The following is a 24625-nucleotide window of genomic DNA, read 5'->3' as shown; positions in this document are numbered from 1 at the left end:
AATATGTTAAGCCCAAAATAAAGTTTTCTGCTTACAAATGTCTAATAATCTACATAATTATTTTCTAAATATTTTTCTCATTTTAATTGATTTAACTAATCATACACTAATTATTAAAACCAAGAAGTATATTATTAAATCTACTTAGTGATCAAGAGTGAGAAAAAAAATCAGCCAATTTTATTTCTACCTAGCAGATTGAGGAACACAGACTATCCATAAAGGAACATGCAGAATTTTATTTATATTTGGTTTGATTGTTTCAGCCTTTTGTCAAAGATCAAGTGTATATATGATTCCTATGTAGCACTTTTCACTTTTTACCAAGCCAATTGGTAGCTGTGGGACCAACTTCTTCTGGGAGGGCAATGAAATACTTTATTAATTCCCCCAAAATTTAAAGAAAAGAAATCTACCTAGAAGATAACTATTTCTCCGACATAAACCCTGAGCAGCAGAGCTTCCTTTTTAAAAAAGATGCTCAGGCACTTCCTTTAAAATAAAGAAAACAGCAATTTTTTTGTTTTTGTTTTTTGTTTGTTTGTTGTTGTTGATTTATTTTTAAATCAGCTCAAAAGCCAAGGCAGCTTTACAGCAGGCTGTCATTTGAATTAAACTGATAATACGTGCCTCTTGACAGAAGAAAGTCATGGTCGGGTACTTTTAAAAGGATAAAACTTTTTTTTTTTTCTGTCTTAAAATAGTGTAAGTGTAGTAAGAAAACAAAGCCATAAAAAGGGCTCTGGGGAGAGGCACTCAAAATTCAAATTTGCAGTCCTTGGTCAGCAAGTACAAACACTGCCTCCAGTTCATTTCATCTAAAACCCATCAGCCACAGATCAGATTCCAGGGTAACCGTCAACTGAGAGGTGGCAGAGTCACAAACCCGCTGAGGGCTTTGCAGCCTCGGTCAGAGGCCCGTGAGCAGGGGTCACATAGGATGCCGGTGCCTGAACAACGGGCTCCTCGACACTGGGGAGACATTTACAGTAGCACCCTCACGGTACAGCACCCTTCAGGAGCAGCTGTTTCCTGCTTGTTGCTGGACCCCACAAAAGGTCAAAGACACACAGCATCCTTATCCTCTCCCAGGCCTCAGTCATGAAACCAGTAAAAATAGTCCACAAGAATAACTTGTAACATTTAGAACCATCCATTTTTACCAAAAATATATTTAAATAATATTTCCATGTCTTGATCAAAACACCTTAAGTATTTATTGGTTCTCAAAATACACTTTAAGGGACAGTGACCGGCCACATTTCTTCCAACTTTCGAGGTTAGTGGTTTGTTTTTTTTTTTTAATGGGTTTGGCCTTTGTGTTTTCCAGATAAGGAGTATGTCACTGCCATTTCAAGGTGCATAAAACTCAGGTGATGAGGGTCTCTGTCATTTTGACTTAATCCAATTCTAAACTCGACCTTTACCCAGTGAACAGGTGTGTGTTATGCTTGTAATTTACTAGAGCGAGCAACAGGCAGAAAAGCGGCCGACCTGGCCGGCTGATGCAGCCCAGCACTCAGTGCCTGGAAAGCGGCTCTCATGCACCATAATGAATATGCTATTATCTCCTGGTAGCAATTTCAGGAGAAAGAACGAGGGGGAGGGGGCAGGACGCTGGTCTTCCTCCAGCTTTTTGGATCTGATCCTGTTTTCACTCTTGGTCTGCATTATAAATTCCTTTCTCAGATACTCCGCTGCTCACATTCCAATCCAGCGAATGATACGGATATGAAAACCATCCTGACAGTATTTCCACCGGGCAAAGAGAATCACTTCACACAGATAAATTAAATAAACCTTCAGGAGGAAAGTGACAAATGAAGACAGTGAGTACTTCTTCACAGGCAGTATGCAAACTCCCATGTGTCTCCTGCATTTGTCTTTGGGGATCGGACTTATCTAATTAAAAACCTTGCCAAGTATCCATTTACTAGACTCGAGGAAGTGCTGATGGGGCCCATAAGGCATTATGACGTGAAGCAGCAGCCAGCATCCGCGCGCAATGTCCACACGGATGGATAGTGACAGTTTGACGGGTGAGCCCGACCCACAGTGGGTCTTCAGAATGAGGTCCCATTTCTAAAACTGCCCACAGAAAAACACTGTAAACTAAACAAATAAAATGGAGCAACTGTAAGTATTACTTCTATTATTTCCCCCATAAGAGTAAATATTTTGAGAGTTTTTCATGAAACTTAAGGTATTTTTTAATAAGTAAAAATTAAAAATACTTGGGTGGATTTAAAAAATCATTTCAGAACTATTGAGAACTTCTCGTCAGCTGCATGCCTTCTTAGTAGCCCCAGAAACTCACCCATCTGCTCCACGATCTCTGGAGGGAACACCCGAGAGGCAAATGCGCGTCGGAAGATATCTGAAAACTCTTTGTCCAGACCGCCGATCCCCATTTTCTCAAAGTTCCAGTCAGGATTGATGATGGACTGGCGGTTCTCCTTGGTTTTAGCTTTGCCTGGGTAGACACACACAAATTGTGAAGAAAACGCTGAGGTTGAGTGTAAGAAGGACATATGCCCTCTGGACCTCCAGAGTGAGCTGACACACAGGTGTTCTGTAAAGGTGGACAGCACACACTTGGCAGATTTTTCTAGTGAGAAGGATAAGACCGACTTACCTACTTCGTCTGCTCTCCATTCATGGTCCGTAACAAACTTCCCAAACCAACTAAACTTATGCTAGCCTAGTCTATTTGTAATCAGTCCACAGAACTCCGTTTCATTAACTTTTAATCCAACCAAATTAACTTAGTTGATGAAAGGAAACACCATACATATATCTGATGCAAATTCCACTAGCTCCAGAAATGTCGCTCATGGCGAGCACTGGCTCACAGCTCCTGGTAAGTGTATATGAGATACATGAATTCGCCCAGGGTAAGCGTATGATGGTAGATAACTCCTCAGCCTAAGTTGTGTGGAATGAGTGTGATGTCTTGTCACATGTACACAAAAGTCTAAAAACATTCTAAAGGCTTTAATGACTGCAAGTTACACTTACAAATTCTCTCATAAAGACAAAAATTGTTTAATTTAAATGTCAGAGTGCCACCTAAAGTACCTCAAGAGAACCACACCTATGTCAGACACAGAGAACAAGGTGCCTTAGCACACTCTAAACAAAGAGGGGAATAGAGATTTTATGAAGATGAAGAAGAAAATATCACACTAAAAAATTTGCAGGTAATACTTTTCTGGTTAGAGTTCTGCGACTTAAGATTTTCTTTAGAAGGGGATCAAAAATATTTTGCTTATACTCTACTGCCCTCTTGTGGTCAAACTTACTGCATGACAATTTTTTTACTACAATTTCATTTTTCAACTGATATCACATCTCATAAGTTACTTGAAAACACCTACACTGTTCAAAAGTTATAGAATTGGGATAAGATATTTATTTAAATTTAAATTGCCTTGGGATTAGATATTTAATAAAAAGCAGACAAAAATAAAAATACAAGTAAAGCACATCATAAATATCCCATGTCAGTAATAGAAAATTACAATACATCCTTCATAAAATTGGGATATATGTGGGTGTTAAAATCATATTTTAGAGATATATTTAAAATCCTTGAAATATGTTAAACTAAAAAAAGCAAATTAGGGGTTATTGATGTGGCTTGGTGAAATAAGGCACTTGTGGCCGGACAACCTGGGTTTGATCTCCATGACTCATAGAGTTGAAGGAAAGTTGTCCTCTGTCCTCCACACATGTTCCATGTCACACGTGCCCAAACACATATAGCCACACAGTAACTACATAAGGTACATTATAAAATAATATAAACATAAAATCAAATTTAGAATGTGGGTTGTGTTTTTGGCATGGTGGCATATGCCTCCGATCCTAGCATGCCAGAGCACTAGGAGCAGGAGGTTTTCAAGTTCAAGGCATGTCTGGGCAGGCGAGATGGCTCAGCAGTTAAGATCATTTACTGCTCTTGTAGAGGACCTGAGTTCGGGTCCCAGCACTCATGCCGAAAGGCTCATAACCACCTGTACCTCCAGTTCCTGGGGATCTGATGCCATCCTCTGGCCTCCGTCCACTGTCCTCATGCACAGACCACACACATACACAGACACACACATAATGAAAAAGAAAGGCTTTTGCTAAAAAGGTAAAAGAAACAGCAATAGAGACTGGTAAATTACCAATTTAAAAAAAACAACCCACATTTAAACAGTTAAGTAACTTTGGACACGATCGTGCAGCCAATGAAAACCTTCTCTATTCTCTTGGGACAGACTTGAACATAATTATGTCAACCATAAATTCGAGTTAGTACATCATTATTTAAATGAGTTGCTATTCTTGGAGATTAAACTGCATCATTTTAGTTTATCAAAGTAAGGCTAGTAAACGAGAACCAAATCTGCACCCACTCATCACTCCATCACCGGAGAACGGTGATGGTATTTCATTTAACACAGCAGTTAGCTGAGGGGCTGACCAGCGCTGAAGGTCACAAAAGATAGTGAATTTTGGAGGAGGTGTCAGAGATGGGAAGACTCACAGAGAACAACTCTTTTTTTTTTTTCGTTTTTCTTTTTTTTCTTTTTCTGGAGCTGAGGACCGAACTCAGGGCCTTGTGCTTGCTAGGCAAGCGCTCTACCACTGAGCTAAATCCCCAACCCCACATAGAACAACTCTATGTAGTGTGGGATCACCTGAATAAGACCCTGGGACAGAGAGAAGCCATAATGGAAAACCTGGTGAGACCCAAGGAAGACAGCACTTTGGGCAACAGCAACCAATCCATGTGAACTTGCCAGCTTTAGAAACTTTGGTATGATGTTCACACCAGGGGAAAGTGGGAAAGGCCGCAGGGATCCTCTGAGCTACTTCTACAAATCTTTGTGAGCCTAAAATTATCTCAGAATCTCAAAACTGAAAAATGTCATTGTTCTTTTCAATCACTTTTGACATGACTACAAGAAAAGGAAATTAAAAGGTGCCTGTGTGTTTCACATTCTATTTCTGTTGGACGAGGCGCTCCAGGCGAAGGTCTCGTGTCAGCACATCTGACAGCACAAATGCCCGGATTCGGGGATAAGTCCAAGGGAGGGGTCCCTCTTCTTCCCCACGAGTCATATGTAACATCAGAGACATCTCAGCTTCATGCATAGTTTTCTAAAACTGTAAATCTTACCAATAAGATTGAGCGATGAATTTTCTGCTTTTTCAAATGCAACTTGACTGTTTCCAACAACCAGTCCTACTTCAATCTGCACAGAAAGACGAAAATGAGTGAGTGGGCAACAGACATTTCAAAGCAGGTCTTTCTGCGCAATGTCTGCGTCGTCACAGTTATGTCCTCCTTGATTTATAGTAAGTATCTGTATTCAACTAAGACTACAAGTATAAATTACAGGAGCTGGAGAGATGGATGAGTGGTTAAGAGCACTGGCTGATCTTCCAAAGGTCCTGAGTTCAGTTCCCAGCACCCACATGATGGCTCACGACTATCTATGATGGGATCTGATGCCCTCTACTGGCATTCGGGTGTACAAACAGACAGAGCACTCATGTAAATAAACAAATCTTTTATAAAAAGTTAGGCATGTTTTAATTTCTATTTCAGTAGCAATGATAACTAGAGCCAAAAGTGAGGCCTTAGTACAGTGGTTCTCAACCTGGGGGTCACAGAGCAGATACTCACCATTTCTAACAGCAGCAAAATTACAGTTAGGAAGTAGCAATGAAATAATGTTATAGTTTGGGGTCAGCACAACATGAGGAACTGTATTAGAGGGGGCAGCATCAGGGAGGTTGAGAGCCACTGGGTTAGTAGCTCAGAGGGAAGAGGGTACAATATGAAGAACTTCTGCACCAGGAGAACAGCCAGAAACACAGCAGCCTGCCCAAGTCACATCAGGAAGATTCCCCAGGAAAGACCAGGAATAAAGCTTACCTTCTGCCGTTTACCTGACGCAGGCTCTCCCTTCAGGATGCTAGGGTCCATGGCTTCAATGTCCTTCACCAGTAATCCAAAGAGCTTATCGTTGAAGCTAAAGACAAGCTGTAGAGAGAAGAAGTAATGGCAGCAAAGTTACCTAACATCACCATAGGCTTCTTGTCACGTCACCAAAACTCCAAAGGTGAAAACCAGTTTTCTTCTGAATCTTCCTGTCAGTTTCTGCTCCTCAGTCACACCACTCACAGACCCAAAGGACAGGAAAAGGAAGCCACGTGCATTCATTCGTACAACGGGAGGTGACATAATCAACACTCAAACACTTCGGGAAACCACTAGTAAGAAAGCTGAGATCTGGTGCTCTCTGCTGACCTCCACAGTGCCAGGTACACACAGTACAGGGACACATGTGCAACAAAACGCTCACATGCATAAAATGTAGCTTTAACATTGTTTATGAGGAGCTGGGCGGTGGTGGCGTATCACTTTAATCCCAGCACTCAGGAGGCAGAGGCAGGCAGATCTCTGTGAGTTCAAGGCCAACCTGGGCTACAGAGTGAGTTCCAGGAAAGCCAGGGCTGTTACATAGAGAAACCCTGTCTCGAAACAACAAAAACAACAAGCAAGCATCGATCTAGAAGGATGGTTTTTTTTCTCTGTTTTCTCAAGTATTTTCTTTCATAATGTTATTGATATCTACATGTTATTGGATTTTAAATTATTATAAACATCAGAGAATGTCTTAAGTTGGTATCTTAAGATACCAAAGCTGCCGGGCGGTGGTGGCGCACGCCTTTAATCCCAGCACTCAGGAGGCAGAGCCAGGCGGATCTCTGTGAGTTCGAGGCCAGCCTGGGCTACCAAGTGAGTCCCAGGAAAGGCGCAAAGCTACACAGAGAAACCCTGTCTTGAAAAACCAAAAAAAAAAAAAAAAAAAAAAAAGATACCAAAGCTAAAATCAAAGGTTAAAATTCATAACCTGAATACAAATATACTCAAAATACCTAGGAATCCAGAAGGAAGATAGCATAGCCCAAAACAAAACAAAACAAACAAAAAGACCTCGACAGTGGACAGTAGTCAACATCTAGACAGCTAGGTGGAATCTAGGAGTGTTCTAGAGCAGCTAACCCAACCAGCAGCGGCTTGAGCACAGTGGCGGTTTCTTCCATCTGGTGGCATTGCTCGATCCTGTCTTAACTAGAAAGTTCTGCAACAGCAGGAACTGTGTGTACTCTGTGCCCCATGAACCTGCCATGCCCAAAATAGTGACTGGGACGTACTTTATGCTCTTAAATACCTGTTCCATTCATCTTTATGTCCCCAGCTGTGCATCCGTGGGCACAAGATTGACCTTCTCTGAACCTAAAACTTCTCGTTTGGGAGGAAGTCAGACAAGTAAATCTAAGGTTCATTCTAATTCCAATATTTTCTTCTTTTAGGGGTTTTTTGTTTGTTTGATTTTTGTTCATTTGCTTTTTTTTTTTTTTTTTTTTTTTTTTTTTGAGACCTGGTCTCACTATGTAGCTCTGGCCTTGAACTAAGAGATCTTCTTGCTTCTGCCTTCTGAGTGCTGGGATTTAAGGTGTGTGCCACTATGCCCAGCTAATTATAATGCTTTCATTAAAAAACATTGTATTTTGTTCCTGTACATCAGTAACTCAGGTTCTGCCTGAAAAAGTCTGATACTATAATATATGAATAATCTGGGCTGCTAGCCTTCCATATTTATCAGGGAAAAAACAAAATAAAAGTAACAACACTCCATTCACCTCAACCATTCTTGCCTTCTGCTCTCCCTCCACGGCAATCTCCCAAGACAGAGACCTCAGGGCAGTCTAGGTATATCGGTGGCCATGGCAGTGCTGGCAGCCAGCAACCCCCGAGACTTTGCTCCCAGGATTCCACTATTTATTTTTATTTTTATTTTTATTTTTATTTTTATTTTTGGTTTTTCGAGACAGGGTTTCTCTGTGTAGCTTTGCGCCTTTCCTGGGACTCACTTGGTAGCCCAGGCTGGCCTCGAACTCACAGAGATCCGCCTGGCTCTGCCTCCCGAGTGCTGGGATTAAAGGTGTGCGCCACCACCGCCCGGCCCACTATTTACTTTTGAGGACCCAAAGAGTTTATGTTTATATGGAATGTGACTACTGAGATTTACCATACTAGAGATTAGAAGAAAAAAATTAATGTATCAGCCAGACGGTGGTGGCACACGTCTTTAGTCCCAGCACTCGGGAGGCAGAGCCAGGCAGATCTCTGTGAGTTTGAGGCCAGCCTGGTCTACAGAGCAAGATCCAGGACAGGCACCAAAACTACACAGAGAAACCCTATCTCAAAAAACCCCAAAACAAAACAAAACAAAATAATGTATCCATTTAAAATAAAATCACTTTCTAAAACAAAAAATTGCAAGGGCAAAAAGCATTTTTGCAAATCTCTTTCCTGTCTGGCTTACTAGAGACAGCCGGATGATTCCATCTGCTTTGGCAGTCAGGGTGCTGTGCTAACACATACTAAGTCTTCGCTGCAGAACTGCACCAAACTCATACAACAGAGGGGCAGAAAGAGGGCAAACAACCACAGTCCATTATAAAAGCCGCTTTGACTTTGAAACTCCTCTGAAAAGGACTTGCCCACCCAGGTCTCCCAACAACATCTGAGATTGTTGCTATGGAGCTGTGTGTGATATGAGAACGGAGTGCAGAGTAACTGAGAAAGACACAAAGGCAGGTGTGGTGGCTCAGGCCTGTTAGCTCAGCACTTGGGTGGTTGAAGCTGTTGGCTTGAGTTTAGGGTCAGCCTGGGCTACATAGGAAGAGCCCTGTTTTCAAAACACAAAATCACAAATAAGACAAATATAACAGTAAGGGCAAGAGAGCTACAATTATTTACCTGTATAAAGAATGTATGAATTCACACTTTCTTTTTTTATTTTTTTGAGACAGGATCTCATGGAACCCTGGCTGGTCTCAAACCTGCTGTGTAACTGAGGATGACCTTGAACTCCTGATCCTCCCGCCTCTACAGTCCAAGTGCTGGGATTACAGACAGACACCATCATGCCTGGTTTTAAGTGGTGCTAGGGCTAGTGACAGAACCCAGGGCTTCATGCATGCTGTGATGCACTCTAACAACTGAGCACACTTTATGGCTAAAAGAATGTTTCTCCTAGATTAATCAGTTGATATTAACTGAAGCATAGAAAGAGGCAACACTGGCCAATGTTCCCAGCGAGAGGCTAAGTAAGCTTCAGGGTCTCTACAATGAACTTGGTAATATATGCACATAGCTGTCTTAGAAATCCCGGGAAGTCCACCCCCTACCAAAAGTTAAGACATACTATGTGTGTGCATGTCGACATGTGTGCAGGTGTGCATGCATGTGTGGGTGGAGGCCAGACGTCAACTTCAAGTATTGTTCCTCATTGCTCTCCATCTTGTCTTTCTTACCTGGTCAGGGTCTCTCACTGATGGCTAGGCCCGCTGGCCAGGGGCCTCCAGGGATGCTCTGCCCCTGCCTCCCCAGGGTGGGGTTACAAACGAGTAGGTTCATCCCATCACTCCCAGCTTTTTGCCTGGGTGCTGGAGGTCAAGCTCAGTTCTTCAGGCTTGCTTAGCAGGCACTTTATTGACTGAGCAATCTCCTCAGCCCCAAGTGCTGCTATTCTTCAGAAATATACTAGTGACACAGGAAGATATCCTAGAAATAAATCTCATGTCCCACAGCAAGAAAAGAAAAAAAAAAATTCAGACCGTATCTCTACTGTGTTCCCAAATTTGCAGGAAGAAAAGCTGTTGTGACTCTGTGTGACATCTTAACACAATTTAAAAGATGTTTTGCCGGGCAGTGGTGGCGCACGCCTTTAATCCCAGCACTTGGGAGGCAGAGGCAGGTGGATCTCTGTGAGTTCGAGGCCAGCCTGGTCTCCAAAGCAAGTTCCAGGAAAGGCGCAAAGCTACACAGAGAAACCCTGTCTCGAAAAACTAAAAAAAAAAATGTTTTTAAATTTATGTCTATGTGCATGTGTGCCACACACAGGGATCCCTGGATGCCAGAACACAGCACTAGCGCTGGAGCTGGAGTTACAGGTAGTTGTGAGTTGTCTGAAATGGGAGCCGGGAACTGAACTTGGATCCTGCAGAAGAGCAGCCAGTGCTCTTAATTGCTGAGCCATCTTTCCGGCTCCTAAAGCTGTGAGAAGGCTTTTCTGAACAGACTCCTATTGGTTCAGGAAACTCACTCCTCAGTTTCCTATGAAAAGTTCCTCATTTGGATGCCTATAACGTATCTACCTGCTGCCCCACGGAGAAGGCCTGGTTGTTGAACTGCTGGATAAATTCTGCCGCCATCTTGTCTGTGTCGTAGGGGTTGGAGTCGATGTTCTTTTTCTGCAGAAAGTCAATCTCGATGGTCATTGTGCCGATGCACTGCTTGGCTTTGTCGAACGAATACAAGGCAACTAGGAGGAAAAGGAGCATTCTTTAAGAACCACAGGAACACCAAAAACTTAGGTTTCTAGTTACAAAGAGCTCAACATGAGGGAATACAGCAGCATTTGACCAAAAGGGAACTCCACGTGGGTTTCCCTGGAGCAACACACAAGCACAGACTTGAAAATCAAGAGTCAGACATTTCCTTCCTTACTCACCTGAGTTAAGAAGAAAATATTAAACGACACTCTCCCTCACCTTTGACCCCTCATCCCTCTTCACAGTCCCTGCACCTCCCTCCTCCTCATTTAACAGAGGACAAAGCGACAGTATGGGTGGCCTCCGTGGAGTTGGCCCAGCATGTGGTTACCAAAGATGATTTTTGTTTGATCTAAGAACGTGCTACCGTGAGAGAGGTGGGAAGATTCCTTGCCCTAAGAAAGTTAAGAGGCAGTGGGGGAAAAAAAAATGGGGGATGGCAGTTCTCAGAAACAATGTTTCCAGGGGTTATTTCCTGTAATGTAAGTTCTAACTTACACTTCTCTGTAACATTGCAAGTGTGTTCACTGAGCACCCACCGTATCCAGGTGTGATGATATTTTGTTTGTGCTCTAACAAATAAAGCTTGCCTGAAGATCAGAGTGTGGAGCTAAGCAACTAGTTAACCATAGAGGCCAGGCAATGGTGGTGCAAGCCTTTAATCCCAACACTTGGAAGGCAGAGGCAGATGGATCTGTGAGTTCAAGACCACCCTGGGCTACACAAGACTGATCCAATCTAAAAGAGAAACAGAGCCAGACAGTGGTGGCACACACCTTTAATCCCAGCACTAGGGAGGTGGAGACAGAAAGTGATACGGCTGGGTGGAGAGAGGAAATGATAAGGCAGGGTGGAGATAGGAGTTTGGTCCTTTTTGGTCTGAGGAACTGGTAGAAGTAAGAAGTCTTGCTAGTGGCTGGCTGCTCTGCTTCCCTGATCTTTCAGCATTTACCCTGATATTAAGACCAATTAGGATTCATGCTACATCAAGGAGCGGTAGCCATATGCCTCCAATCCACAAGACAAGCATATATATAGCTCGAGTAAGAAAATTCCTACTTAAACCTTGGGAAGAGTTTTAAATTGGCTTTTAGACTATAATGTCATGAACTTAAACATTAAAGCACTACATGTAATTTTATATTATGTAATAACTATTCAGCCTCAAATGCTTAACTGTACAACACAAAGTTTATATATCATATTGGTAGAAATGGGTATCAAAAGAAAATTTCTCAATGATACATAATTGTGAGGAAGCATGTTCAGAGGGGAAAAAGGCTGATTTTTAAATCAGCTTGTATTTATTAATATGTTCCAGTTTCTAAACAAACTTTTAAAGCAAAAGATATTCCACTACGGCATCTGATACTGGGAGCACCAGAAAAAGCAGAAAAGCTGCCCAGGGAAGTCCAGAGAAACTTCTGCATTTGACTTTCCCCAATAGGGCAACTCGTTCATGTCCAGTGAGTAAGAGCCCAGCCCTGCTCTTCAGTGGGGCTAATGCATGTGTAATTCCTCCTCGTGTTCCCTGAAGGCCCGTTCTAGAGTGCACTGATGCCTTCCTAATGCCCTGAGTCTGCAGGTCCCCGGCCCCAGAGCTGTGCACACCATGAGTTAGCCATGCTCACTCTCTAATCTCTTTATGTTAGTTATACTTGGTAGAGTAATTATACAATGTAATTAAATAGTTAAAATATGAAGTTTTGACATTCTACTTTGAGAGCCAAAGTTACATTTTAAATTTTAATTACTATGTTAGAGAGATCCATGAAACAAAAATGCCTCTTATCTGCAAGCCCCTTGCCCAAGAACAAATAGTTCCTAAAATGCCGGAGGCTATTATTTATGGGAGATAACAAGCCACAGGTTTTCACTCCCTAAACAAGTTTGTTTGACCCATCTGCACTGGGTGTGCTTGATCACATGTGGGCAGGAGGTTCACAGGCAGGGGTATGTCTGGATATATGCATGCCCCTGATTGGATCTGATGGGAAATGCAATGAATTGTGGGTTTTCCTTCTTAAGTCCTTGCCATATTTGATTCTAGGCCATTTCCCAGGCACCTGAGTTTGGACTTGGCCAGAGCCCATCCACCTGGCCAATATTTAATTAAAGCTTGCTTCAAATGTGGCTTTAAACTGAGGTAGTGGTCTTATTCTAAGTTGGTGGGATTAACATTTTCTAGAGGTCCCATCGAGATTCAGACCACCCACCCAAATTCTAAAGCTGGAACTTCACTCCAGAACTCTGGGGCTGAAGGGCCACTTCAGGAGGCACATGCCTTGAAATGTTCCAAGGCTGCACGGTTGCCTTCAGTTTGCAGACTATCGGAGTGAACTTTCATGCTGAGAAATGCAGCAAGCATCTATGGAGGCCTCCTGGTGAGTCATAATCTGGTTCTGTTTTGTGGGATTCCTTTCTGGGATGTGGAGGGGTTTCTATGAGACCCCAATATTCTCCTGGGCATATTGAGACATCTTGCACCCGTCTGGTTCTGGTTGGAAAGTTTCATTTCTAGGAGAAAGTTTTGTTTGTCTTGTTGGGAAGTTTTGTCTCTCTGTGTTTTCTCATGGTCTGTAAGTTTTATTGCATTATTTGTCTTGTTGGAAAGTTTTGTCTGTCTGTTTCTCATGAAAATTGTGTCTCCCTGTTTTGTTGGAAAGTTTTGTCTGTGTTTTCTGGTGTATCCATAAGTTTTGTTGCAAGCATGGAGCTGAAACAGAAATGGTTTGGACATTTTTGCTGTTCCTGCTGCCGAGAGCAGTCAGTCATCACTACTGCCGTGGCTGCATTTACAGCCAGGGCTCAAAATCTATCTCTGAGCTCTCTGGTCACTGGAGTCAGGTTAGTAGGAGTTCGGATGTCTTTCGAGTGTGGATAACATTTAAATTGTTTTATGTTGTTCTATTTTATTTGAAATCTGGCTTTAGAGTTGGATTATGGCTCTTCTTTCACTAGACCCGGGCATATTTGAAAGTTTCCTCTATGTCCTGTGTCAGTCTGAGCTCCTGACACAGTGACAGGGGGAAAGACAGCAAAGCAGAACAGACAAAAAGTTAGACTTGGTTTATGTGAACATTCTGTACCTTGAGATTTGTAAGTTTATTTTGTTGAATATGGTTAAAACTCTGTAAAATCCTGAAAAAAAAAGTTAAAACTTTTAACACTGGGAGTTGATAGTTAAAAATCTATGCATGGGTAATTTTAAAGGAACCATGTGGCATGATTCCATTTTGTGATATAAGCAAAATATGGATTGCCATCATCTTTGGGCAGCCATGTGTCTGGCAGTCATCTTCACTAGAGTTGGAGAGGACAGAAGTCATGTGATTTCACTACCATCTTCATTAAAGGTGACCACATGGAGTGGGCCTACCAAGGAGGCAACAACAGGTCTCCAGGACATTTTGGATTAGGATGGATTTTTGTATGATAATTCTTGTCCTGTCCTGAAAACAAGGTTTATGAAAGATAGAATTTAAAAACAATGTTTGTTTAATAAGGTATTGAAGCTGCACCTCCGTGCTTTTATATGCAAGAATGTACCTTTCTCTGGCAGCTAAACTTCGTAATTGAAGAGTCACCCAGGTGATAATAGTTTTAAAGACATGAAGGATCATGGAGAAATGCTGAGGTTTGCAAATGTGTGGCAAGGCTAGAGTTCCTAAAGAGAGCTCAGTTGCAAAAGTGGACCTTCGCAGTTTTGGAAATGCTGGTGCCATGTGATAGTCACCAGAAGCACCAGTCACAATGAAATGGAACAGGCTGAGATGTATAAGGCAGGCTATGTATATGCTGCTGAGGGTAGGCCAAAGAGGTGATCCAAGCCTCTGGAAAAACCAAAAGGATTGTGAATGAATCCCAGACACTGAGCTTTGAACTGCACTACTGGAGCTTGGTTTTGCCTTACGCAGTTTTTGGCTATGCCTTGTTTTCTCCCTCCTGAGGTTAAAAAAAAAAAGTGTGTGTGGGGGGGACTTTATTTTCGATATTGTAGGAACACACAGTTGAGAATTTTTTTTTACACCTTTTTTTAGTTTCTTGAGATAGAGTTTCTCTGTGTAACTGCTGTGGCTGTCCTGGAACTTACTTTGTAGACCAGGTTGGCCTTGAACTCATGGAGATCTGCCTGTCTCTGCCTCATGAGAGCTGGGATTATAGGCATGCACCACCACCACCCTGTCAGTTGAGGGATTTTAAACTTATTTAAGAGGAAATTTTAGAGTTTTACAGAAAGTTAAAAAACTGGGTTAAAAAAATACTTATCTATTTTTATGTGCATTGGTGTTTTTGGTTGTGTAAGGGTATCCAGTCCCCTGAAACTGTAGTTACAGACAGTTGTGAGCCACCATATGGGTGCTGGGAATTGAACCTGGGTCCTCTGGAAGAACAGTCAGTTGTGGTGATATATTGTGTCCCTCAATATATTGTGCATCCTAATAAAGCTTATCTGAGGATCAGAGGGAAAAGCCAGCCACTATATTAAACATAGAAGTCACACAATGGTAGCACATGCCTTTAATCCTAGCATTCAAGAGGCAAAGATCCATCTGGATCTCTGTGAGTTCAAGGCCACACTGGGGAACAGAACCAGGCATGGTGACACACACTTTTAATCCCAGCACTAACCATAGAGGTCTGGAGGTCTGTAGACAGGAAGTGATGTAGCTGGGTGGAGAGAGGAAGTGAGATGCAGAATAGAAAGGCAATAGGTGTGGGTATACAGGAAGTAAGTCCCTTTGGCTGAGGATTTCCAAGTGGGAAGAACTTGGCTGGCTTCTTTCTGCTTTTCTGATCTCTCAGTTTTTTTACCCCAATATCTGGCTCTGGGTTTTTTATTAATAAGACCATTTAGCAATTCGTCTTACAGTCAGTGTTCTTAACCACTGAGCCATGTCTCCAACCACTTACACACATAAAAACTGGCTTTTTTTTTTTAAGGAACAGCTTTTAAAATATTTAAATTTATAACACTGTGGGACATTTTAAGTTTATAAAATGTTTTATATTATTAATATTTGAACTAAAATAAATAAAAGATTAAAAATTAAGGCTACAACTATGTACACCAAATACTAAAGACCAGAAATTGGGATGTACCTATCTTATGATACAGCAAGACAATGAATGACCTAAGCAGTACAGCAAAGAACTTGAAGTACCTCCTCAACCTCTAAGTCTGATCCCTCTGGGACTTGAAAGACCTTTTTATGGGGTAGCCTAGCCTACCTGTTGGATGTTTGCAATAAGATTCGTAACAGTGACAAAAATGTAGTCGTGAAATAGCAATAAGAATGATTTTGTTGTTGGGGGGTCACCACAACATGGGGAACTGTATTGAAGGGCTGAAGCATTGGGAAAGTTGGGAACCACTGGCTCAGAAAATGTCTCTCCTTACCTAAGGTCTATTCATGCTTAAGAATGTCTTTGTCGGGCTGAAGAGACGGCTCAGAGGTTAAGAGCACTGGCTGCTCTTCCAGAGGTCTTGAGTTCAATTCCCAGCAACCACATGGTGGCTCACAACCATCTATAATGAGATTTGATGCCCTCTTCTGGGTGTGCAGGCATACATGCAGGCAGAACACTGTATACATAATAAATAAATAAATAATAAAAAGAATGTCTTTGTCTAGCCTCCTTGTCTTTGCTAACTTTGTTAAATTTAAGCTATTGTGATAAACTGAGTCATATAAGAAACTGTTATATTCTGAATTGGTGTACTACAAAAGGATTAGGAAATTTCCTAGTCTCTCTGTGGACTATTTTTATGAGTTAAAAGGTTTATTTTGATACTGAAGGAGTTTCAATTCAGAAATTGGTTTTTAAGGCTCAAACTTAACAGAGATAAAGCTATAAAGTCCTTTTCCCAAGGTCAGGCATTTAGACAAAAGACCCCATTCCCTCAGGGGTTTGAAGAAAGTTCCTGCTTGCTAAAAAGGGAGTCATTCTCCTTAACTCTGGCAAAAGGAACTGTGGCCCTTCCTTAACACATGGCTGTGGTGCCTATTACTTGTCGAGGGCAATGCTAGCCTCTAGGCTCCCCCAATCCCTGCTCACAAGCCCTACCCCAGGAAGTCCTAGTCTTATGAAAGCTAGTAAGTTATTGTGAACTGTTAACGATAACTAAGAAAAACTGGACTATATTTAGTGCCCAACATGGGGCATGACCACACAGAAGTCATGCAGTCAGCACTGCTGCAGTCGCCACCTGGGCCTCTCCGAGAGCATTCACAACAGTTGGCTGTCGCTCATGGGGACTCCATAAAGTGGGCTCAACAACTTCCCAGAGCTGGGGCAGTAAATGCAGCTCCTGTCCATACCACACCAGCATGAGGCCAGACTCTCAGGGAACCAAGCGGGGCAGAGCCAGCTGCTAGAGCCACTGGGCAGGGGGCCTAGCTGCTGCCTAACAGTTTAAGCTTTGGCTCATGCGTCAGAGAACACTACAGACTTGAGAAAGAAAAGAAAAAAAAAAACAAAACAGGTCCAGGCCAAGAAAACCTTTGAACAGGTTACAATGTACTTGGAAAATGTGATTAGGTGCTAAAGAAAGAAAAAAGAATGGGTATAGACAGTCAAAAAACTAAATAAATAGTTTAAAAAAATAAAGTCTTTAAAGAAAAAGAAAGTAATATAAAATAAGCCACATAAGGATGGGAAGTACACAGGGCGCCTGAATCCTGCATGCTGCTTTGTTGATTTTGAGCTGCTGAGAGACACTGGATTGTGGAAGGGACTGCTGAATTAAACCAGCATATATGCTTTAGAGATGTCTTAGCTCCAGAATGGAAGTCTGGAAATGTGTTGTGTTGTGGGAGACGTTTGTTTCCACAAAGCTATGGATTTCTTCAAAATTAATAAAGATCAAATTTGACCAGGGAGACCTCCTGAGGATCTTAGCTGCAAACATGAGGGAGGAAGCCAGAAAAGACTACAGGACGGGTGACATAAATGCTGATCCCTCTACATGGAAACAGCTCTGAGACTGGATGAGACATGATAAATCTTGTTGGCTACAGAGTCCTCATAACAGTTTGGTTATACAGTCCAAATGGACTTAAAAAGTTGACAGATGTCTTTTACCTGATCAAACATAAAACAAATAATTTGTTTTGCGCATACCATATATTCCATACTTGTGTTAATACAGATATGTTTGTTACCTTTGAAAGTCTGTAAGTTTTCAGAACAAAAGGACCAGACATGAATAAAGACAAGTAGCCCAAATGATCCAGCTTCTCAGAATGCCTCAGTTACACTTTCCCCAAAAATCTGTATCTTAAACAACTTCAAAGCTGCTAGCTGAGATGGTCCAGCCTCACAGACTACTCCAGCCAAGACTTCAGATAAGCTCGACACTTTCCCATCACACAGAGACTGGACAAACAAACAAAAAAACACAGCTAGCTCTCCCAGGACTGGACCATTATCCCATTCCAAGGGTCCCCTAGAGATTCTGTCACCCCCAGACAACAGGAAACAGTCCGGAGAACATGATGCCCACATTCCCAAGAGGTAGGATGGATGGTTTCTGGTCATTCAGTGAATGTTTGTCATTGTCTAGGGGGGGTTGGTTGCAAGTTGTTATTGATCATAGCCAGGGAGGAAACGAGACAAAGGAGCTTAGATTCAGGGATCTTTAAAAAAAAAAGAAGGGGGATATTAGGAAAGGGTAGATTATTGAATCTACTTCAAAAATAAAAATGATAGGATAAAAGCATAGATTTTTGAATCTACTTTTAAACTAAAAAAAAACAACTACTAGTCTCAAACATTCCATATTGGTATGGATTTTTGTATATTGATACAAATTGAAGATTATTTTTGTTCTCTCTCTCTCTCTCTCTCTCTCTCTCTCTCTCTCTCTCTCTCTCTCTCTCTTCTATTATTTAAGGTATTGTCCCTATGCAGCTCATTTAAAAATATAAAGTATAATTAAGAAATATAGGTTAGTAGTTAGTCATCTATAATAATCAAATTTGTAGTCATGTTAGATATGATTTCGAGGTTAAGCCTAGGTTAGCTCAGATATACTTAATAGATAATGGTCCTCAAACTTGTTAGAGATCTGATGAATATGACATTTAAAATATTTAATGGAAAAAGCTTACTATGACAGAGGCTTCCAGATCCTAGCAGTAACCTCAAAGTCTCCAAAGGAGACAATGGGGCACCCTGATGTCTCTGCCTGGACTGTGGTAATAGTAACCATTGGGCAAAACTGCCCCAATGCAGCATCTGCCCCCAGGACCTGGCCCAAACTGTGGACAAGCAGGGCACTGAAGAGTTGATTGCCTCACTTTGCCTAGACAAAGTAAGATCAGTCTCTCCCATGTTCCTACTCCACAGGAAAGCCTCTCACCTTCTGGACCTGGCAGCTGAAGACTGATGCTATCCTGGTACCTCTGCCCCCAATGCCATGGAGACCACAGGGGCCTGGGATGGCTACCTAGATAATGGACTAGTCTCTGCCATTTTAATCAATACATAGGCCATTTGGATTACACTTCATTCTATAATTTATCCTTCTCAGATCTTTGATAGTACTGATGGCTAGACTAACCATAGCTTTGTCAGCTTAGCAGCAGCAGACAACCAGGTTCTTACCCCAGGCTGCAGCCAGCTTGTTAGCTTATTTCATATGTAAAAATCAAGCCTTGCTTTTTCTAGAGCTACTAGGTTTCCTGTAGAGAAAAGGTAGACAGGTTTGCCTTGCTAACAGGCTTCATATTAAAAGATAAACAGGTTTCAGGTATAGCTTTCCACTAAAGAAACATGATTTGCAATGACTGTTCTCAGTAATAACTGCTTATGTAAATGATTAGAAGGAAAGAAAAAATGTTAAAGTCTATGTAAGTTCTGAGGATCTAAGATATATGAAGGTCTGAGGATGTAAAAGTTTAAGTAAGTTTTGAGGGTCTCAGAAAGTGATTTGAGATGTATAAATGCAAGTTGTAAAGGTGTAAGTAAATGATTTAAGGTATGTGAAAATGGGAAATGTTTCAGAATTCTTTCCCCTTCTATGCTGTTGTTACACTAAGATTTCAAAAGTTCAGAGTTTTAACACTGGATCAGTGGAGTTCTGATAAGTTGGTAGAGCACTGACTACTTACTGTTCAGTCACAAGCTCAGGATTTTAAATTTCCTTTTGTTGTTTTCTAAATATAGACTTAAAGATGCTGCCCATCAGGCCAAAGACATCTCTGTCCAATCTATATCTAGCCCTCTGGACAGAGGGAAAATGTTAATGCTTTTTAACCCAAATCTACAGCTATAGCTAGGACTCAAAGGTGTGAGTCTACTCCTGGTGTTTTATAGACACCTGTTACCTGCTTTGTCTACAATACGGATTTAAGTACAGATTGGTAATGCTAATATGTCTAAAACTTTTATGTCTTTTTGTAAACTAAAAAAATTCATGTAAGCTTCAGAGAATCGAGGGAGTCATAAGACTTGGATTCACAGGTCAAAAGGACTCCAGAGAAGTACAGCCTAAATTCTCCCACCTGTCTATTCTCTCTTTCTCTCTTTCTTGGTCTTGGGGCTCCTCCCCTTCCTTCCATTATATGCCTATAGTGCCTACTGGCATACTAAGAACTATGGGCCTCAAAGTTCCAAATATAAGATTTTCCTTTAAGTTCCTAAATTTTAACTTCTGTCCCTAGTCTCAGCAGATTTCCACTTGGCTGACAGACACATCTAAGCATCAGCTGCTGACTACAACACACTCCAAATGACCAGAAGCCCTGAACTTGCTGAAAGCTGATGTGGACTAGTCCAGCCTATGTGAATGCTCCCTGTCTCTTCAGCTGGGTCAGCGAACCAGATGCTTCTGATGAATGCCCCATTGCCTGAATTCCCTCCTGGCCTTTGACTAGCATTCCAGCTTCCTGGGCCCTGACTACAATGGTCTAGTTTAAGCAGGAAGTAGTTACAAAAGAGAGTACACTGTCCCTTATCCCCAAACAGGCTGGGATGTTAGATCAAAAGGAAACTCCCTGACATAGGGGACTATAGCTACCTATAGTGCCTACTGGCATACCAAGAAAGGTACCTGTTAAAACCAAATAGACCCAGATCTATCTACAGGTAGACTCATTAGCTGAAATAGTTCTACAATATGATAGGGCACGCAACCTGCTCTATGTAAAACAGAGAAGTTATTAAATAGCTTTAAGAGAAAATTGTTGTTTCTATATAAACTACTCAGGAATCATTAGAAATAATCTGGCTGTATTCAAAAAACTCATTGCAAAAATAGGGACCTGAGATGAAGTAAGTAACTGGTCCTCGTTTTCATTTCCAGGTTCCTTCTAGATAGTAACTCTGATGTCAACCATCACAGGGCTTTTGGCACATCTGCTTCTGCTAATTGCTGTTGGCTCTTACATCATTGCCTTAACTAAATAATAATTCCTGTCTGGGTACCATTAAGCTGATGTTTATTAGATCCCAATATAAACAGTTACCCATCACAGAGTCAAGGATTTAATTCAGGATACAACTCAAGGGGGAATGTGAGAGCCAAAGTTACATTTTAAGCTTTAATTGCTATGCCAGAGAGATCCATGAAACAAAAACGCCTCTGATCTGCAAGCCCCCTGCCCAAGGACAGATAGTTCCTGAAATGCTGGAGGTCATTGTTTGTGGGAGATAACAAGTGTCTTAGTTAGAGTTTACTATTGCTGTGAAGAAACACCATGACCACAGCAACTCTTATAAAGGAAACATTTGAGGGGGCTTGCTTACAGTTCAGAGGTTCATCCATCATGGCAGGAAGCATGGCAGCATGTAGGCAGGCATAGTGCTGGATTAATAGCTGAGTGTCCTAAATCTTGCAGGCAATGGGAAGTCAACTGACTCACTTGGCAGTATCCTGAGTATGTGAACCCTCAACTCTCGCCCCCTACAGTGACATACTTCCTCTAACAAGGCCATAGCCACTCTAACAAATCCACACCTCCTAATAGTGCCACTCCCTATGAGGTTATGGGAATATGGGAGCCAATTACATTCAAACAACAATAAGCCACATGTTTTCACTTCCCTAAACAAGTTTGTTTGACTCATCTGCACTGGATGTGCTTGATCACACATGGATGGGAGAGACATAGACAGGAAATACGTCAGGATATATGCATGCCTCTGATTAGATCGGATGGGAAATGCAATGAATTATGGGTTTTCCTTTTTTTTTTTTTTTTTTTCCTGTTTTTCGAGACAGGGTTTCTTGGTGTAGTTTTGGTGCATGTCCTGGATCTCGCTCTGTAGACCAGGCTGGCCTTGAACACACAGAAATCCACCTGGCTCTGCCTCCCGAGTGCTGGAATTAAAGGTGTGGATTAAGGCCCGGCTGGTTTTCCTTCTTAAACCCTTGTCATACTTGATTCTGGGCCATTTCCCAGGAACCTGAGTATGGACCTGGCCAGAGCCCATCCACCTGGCCAGTATTTCATTAAAGCTTGCTTTAAATTTGGCTTTAAACTGTGGTAGTGGTCTTATTCTCAATCAGTGAGATGAACACTACAATTGACGTTATAAAATAGTGGGAAACACTTTTAGTTTGCTCTTTAAAAAGAAAAAAAATCAGCTAGGCATGAGCAAGAAAATTAGAAAAGATTATGGATGAAATCTAGACAAAATCCAATAGGGGGACTGGAGTGATAGCTCAGTGACTAAGAACACTTATTGCTCTTCCAGAAGACCCAGGTTCAATTCCCAGCATCCACATCATAACCATCTGTAACTCCAATTTCAGGAGATCTGATGCCCTCTTCTGGCCTCCACAAATACAAGGTACACACATAGCATACAGACATACATGCAAGTAAACATCCATACATATCAAACAAACAAATAAATAATGATAACTTTTTAAAATCTAGAAGTATTTAAACATTTTCTCCCACATGTTTCAAATGGTCTAAGTTCTCCTTGCATTTCAAAGAAACCCATTAAGAAATTATGACTTGAGCTGGAGACATGGCTCAGCGGTTAAGAGCATTGGCTGCTCTTCCAGAGGTCCTAAGTTCAACTCCCAGCAACCACATGGCGGTTCACAGCCATCTACAATGGGATCTGATGCCTTCTCCTAGCATGCAGGTGGTGTACATGCAGCTAGAACACCATATACATTAAATAAATCTTAAAAAAATATTTAAAAAAAGAAATTGTGACTGAAATTTATACATAAAAGACATACAGCACTCCAGTCCACAGACCAAAACTCCTAGAAAAGGCCTTTAACCAGCCTTGCAACCGACTAGCTTCCTGCCCCAGTCCTGCCAAATATTTGTTTCTATAGTGCTCATAACAGGTGATAAAGGGGCTGGAGGGGGGACGAGGCAGCTAAGCAATCTGCTTTGAGTTCAATTTCCAACACCCATATCAGATGACTCACAACTCTGTAAGTCCAGCTCCAGGGGATCCAATGATCTGGACACCGGCACCTTCTCTTAGATTTATGTACACACCCACACACTGAGACATACACATAAACATTAAAAAACCTTTAAGTAATTTTTTTTTTGGATTTTTTTCCCCAGAAGATGGGGTGGAAAGAATGAAAGAGCCAGAGGACGTGGAGGTACACTGCAAAAGACCATCTGGGCTAGCGAGGGAGTTCAGGGGGCAAAAGTGCTCACAGCTAAGCCTGACAACCTGAGCGCGATCCTCAGAACCCACAGGGAGGGGAAAAGAACTGAACCACATTAATTCTCCTCTGGCTGCCAAATGCACACCATGACAAACACTTATACAAATATTAAATAAGTAAATGTTTTGTTTTGTTTTGTTTTAAAAGACATCTTCTGGACATGACACGGCTTTTGAACTCATGAACACACCATTATCTGTTATCCACACAGACCTACATAAGCTTGGGCCCTTGAACCTTTCATCATGGAAGAGGGAAGGGTTCGCAGGGTCCCCACCCTTCTTGGAGGAACTACGACAGTTCATGAGAGCTGGGGGAAGAAGTGTCACTTTCTTCCATGGTGTAGCCATGGATAAGATGCCCATGCTCCAGTAACTAACCTCCCACCCATGCTCATGCAAACAATCCTAAACAAACTCAGGTAGACACACACACACACACACACACACACACACACACACACACACACACACACACACACACCAGAACGAAAGTAGAAGAGTTGTTGGGGAGAATGGTTTCATTAAAAAGAGGGAAGAGGGATGAGAGGATAATGGGAGGGCAAGAATGACTAAACTTTAGTATATACATGTATGAAACTGCCAAAGAAGAAAGACACACTCTTTAAGATTTATCTACTATGTGTGTTTAACTTATGTGTATAGTGTATGTGTGTGCATGTGCATGTCAGTGCCCTCAGAGGCCGGAGGTGTCAGATCCTGGAGCTTGAGTTACAGACATCTGTGAGAGGGCTGAAGTGGGTCCTGGGAACCAAATTCAGGTCCTCTGCAAGAGCAATGAATTCTCTTAACTGCTGAGCCATATCTCTTGCCTCAAAAAATAAATCTTAAAAATATACAAAAAAATAAAGCCAGGCGGTGGTGGTGTACACCTTTAATCCCAGAATTCAGGAGGCAGAGGCAGGCAGATCTCTGTGAGTTTGAGGCCAAGCTGATCTACAGAGGAAGTTCCAGAGTCACTGTAAGGCTTTGAAATGACTCATCATTACTGAACACCCGACACTAAGACATCAGTGGTTCACGAAGACGTTCTCTCCAAAAGAATTCTGAGTCTGTGTATGGACAGATCCTACTGGAATCTAAATAAATTATTTAATCTCTCTGTGCCTTCAGCTGTCACAGCTGTCACCAGGAAGACTGGATTAGTAAGTTTTAACAATCAGTAAACTCCAATTCTATTCTAAATTTACTTCATAGATTACAGCCACTTGAGTTGTATACAAAGACTTTCTGTAATTTTTTGAATGAAATTGCTTGTGTAATTACATTTTTATACTTTGGCTTGACATCTTAAATGGGGGCAAATATATTTTAAATATTTTATAAACAAAATAACAGAGCCCCAGTAAGGGCCGGAAAATGTACTAAAGATGGAAGAGTAAATTCAAGTTTCAGTCAAAGTTTTAGAATACTCTCCTGCTTCCAGTTCTGATGTTTTGTTCCCTTGTCACATTTTGTAGCAATTGTAAAATACTTATAGTTTGAAATATTGTGAAAATAAACAAGTAGGTATTTCCATTACAGGCATCTGTCCCGGACA

General features: G+C 41.6%; 1 protein-coding gene across 1 annotated transcript in view; it reads right to left on the bottom strand.

Moving 5' to 3' along the window:
* Nsf (N-ethylmaleimide sensitive factor, vesicle fusing ATPase) overlaps positions 1 to 24625 on the bottom strand; it is a 144809-nt gene that overhangs the window by 87435 nt on the left and 32749 nt on the right. Inside the window, exons 5-8 of the mRNA XM_052755675.1 lie at positions 10231 to 10397; positions 5933 to 6040; positions 5171 to 5246; positions 2318 to 2473 (exon numbers count right to left, since the gene is read on the bottom strand). Coding sequence (XP_052611635.1) covers positions 2318 to 2473; positions 5171 to 5246; positions 5933 to 6040; positions 10231 to 10397 — 507 coding nt within the window. The remainder of the gene's footprint in view (positions 1 to 2317; positions 2474 to 5170; positions 5247 to 5932; positions 6041 to 10230; positions 10398 to 24625) is intronic.

The sequence above is a fragment of the Peromyscus californicus genome, unplaced genomic scaffold (assembly GCF_007827085.1).
Source record: "Peromyscus californicus insignis strain IS unplaced genomic scaffold, ASM782708v3 Scaffold_3__1_contigs__length_106647218, whole genome shotgun sequence".
In the NCBI taxonomy this organism is placed as follows: Eukaryota; Metazoa; Chordata; class Mammalia; order Rodentia; family Cricetidae; genus Peromyscus; species Peromyscus californicus.
This window is presented reverse-complemented; position numbering and strand designations above follow the sequence as displayed.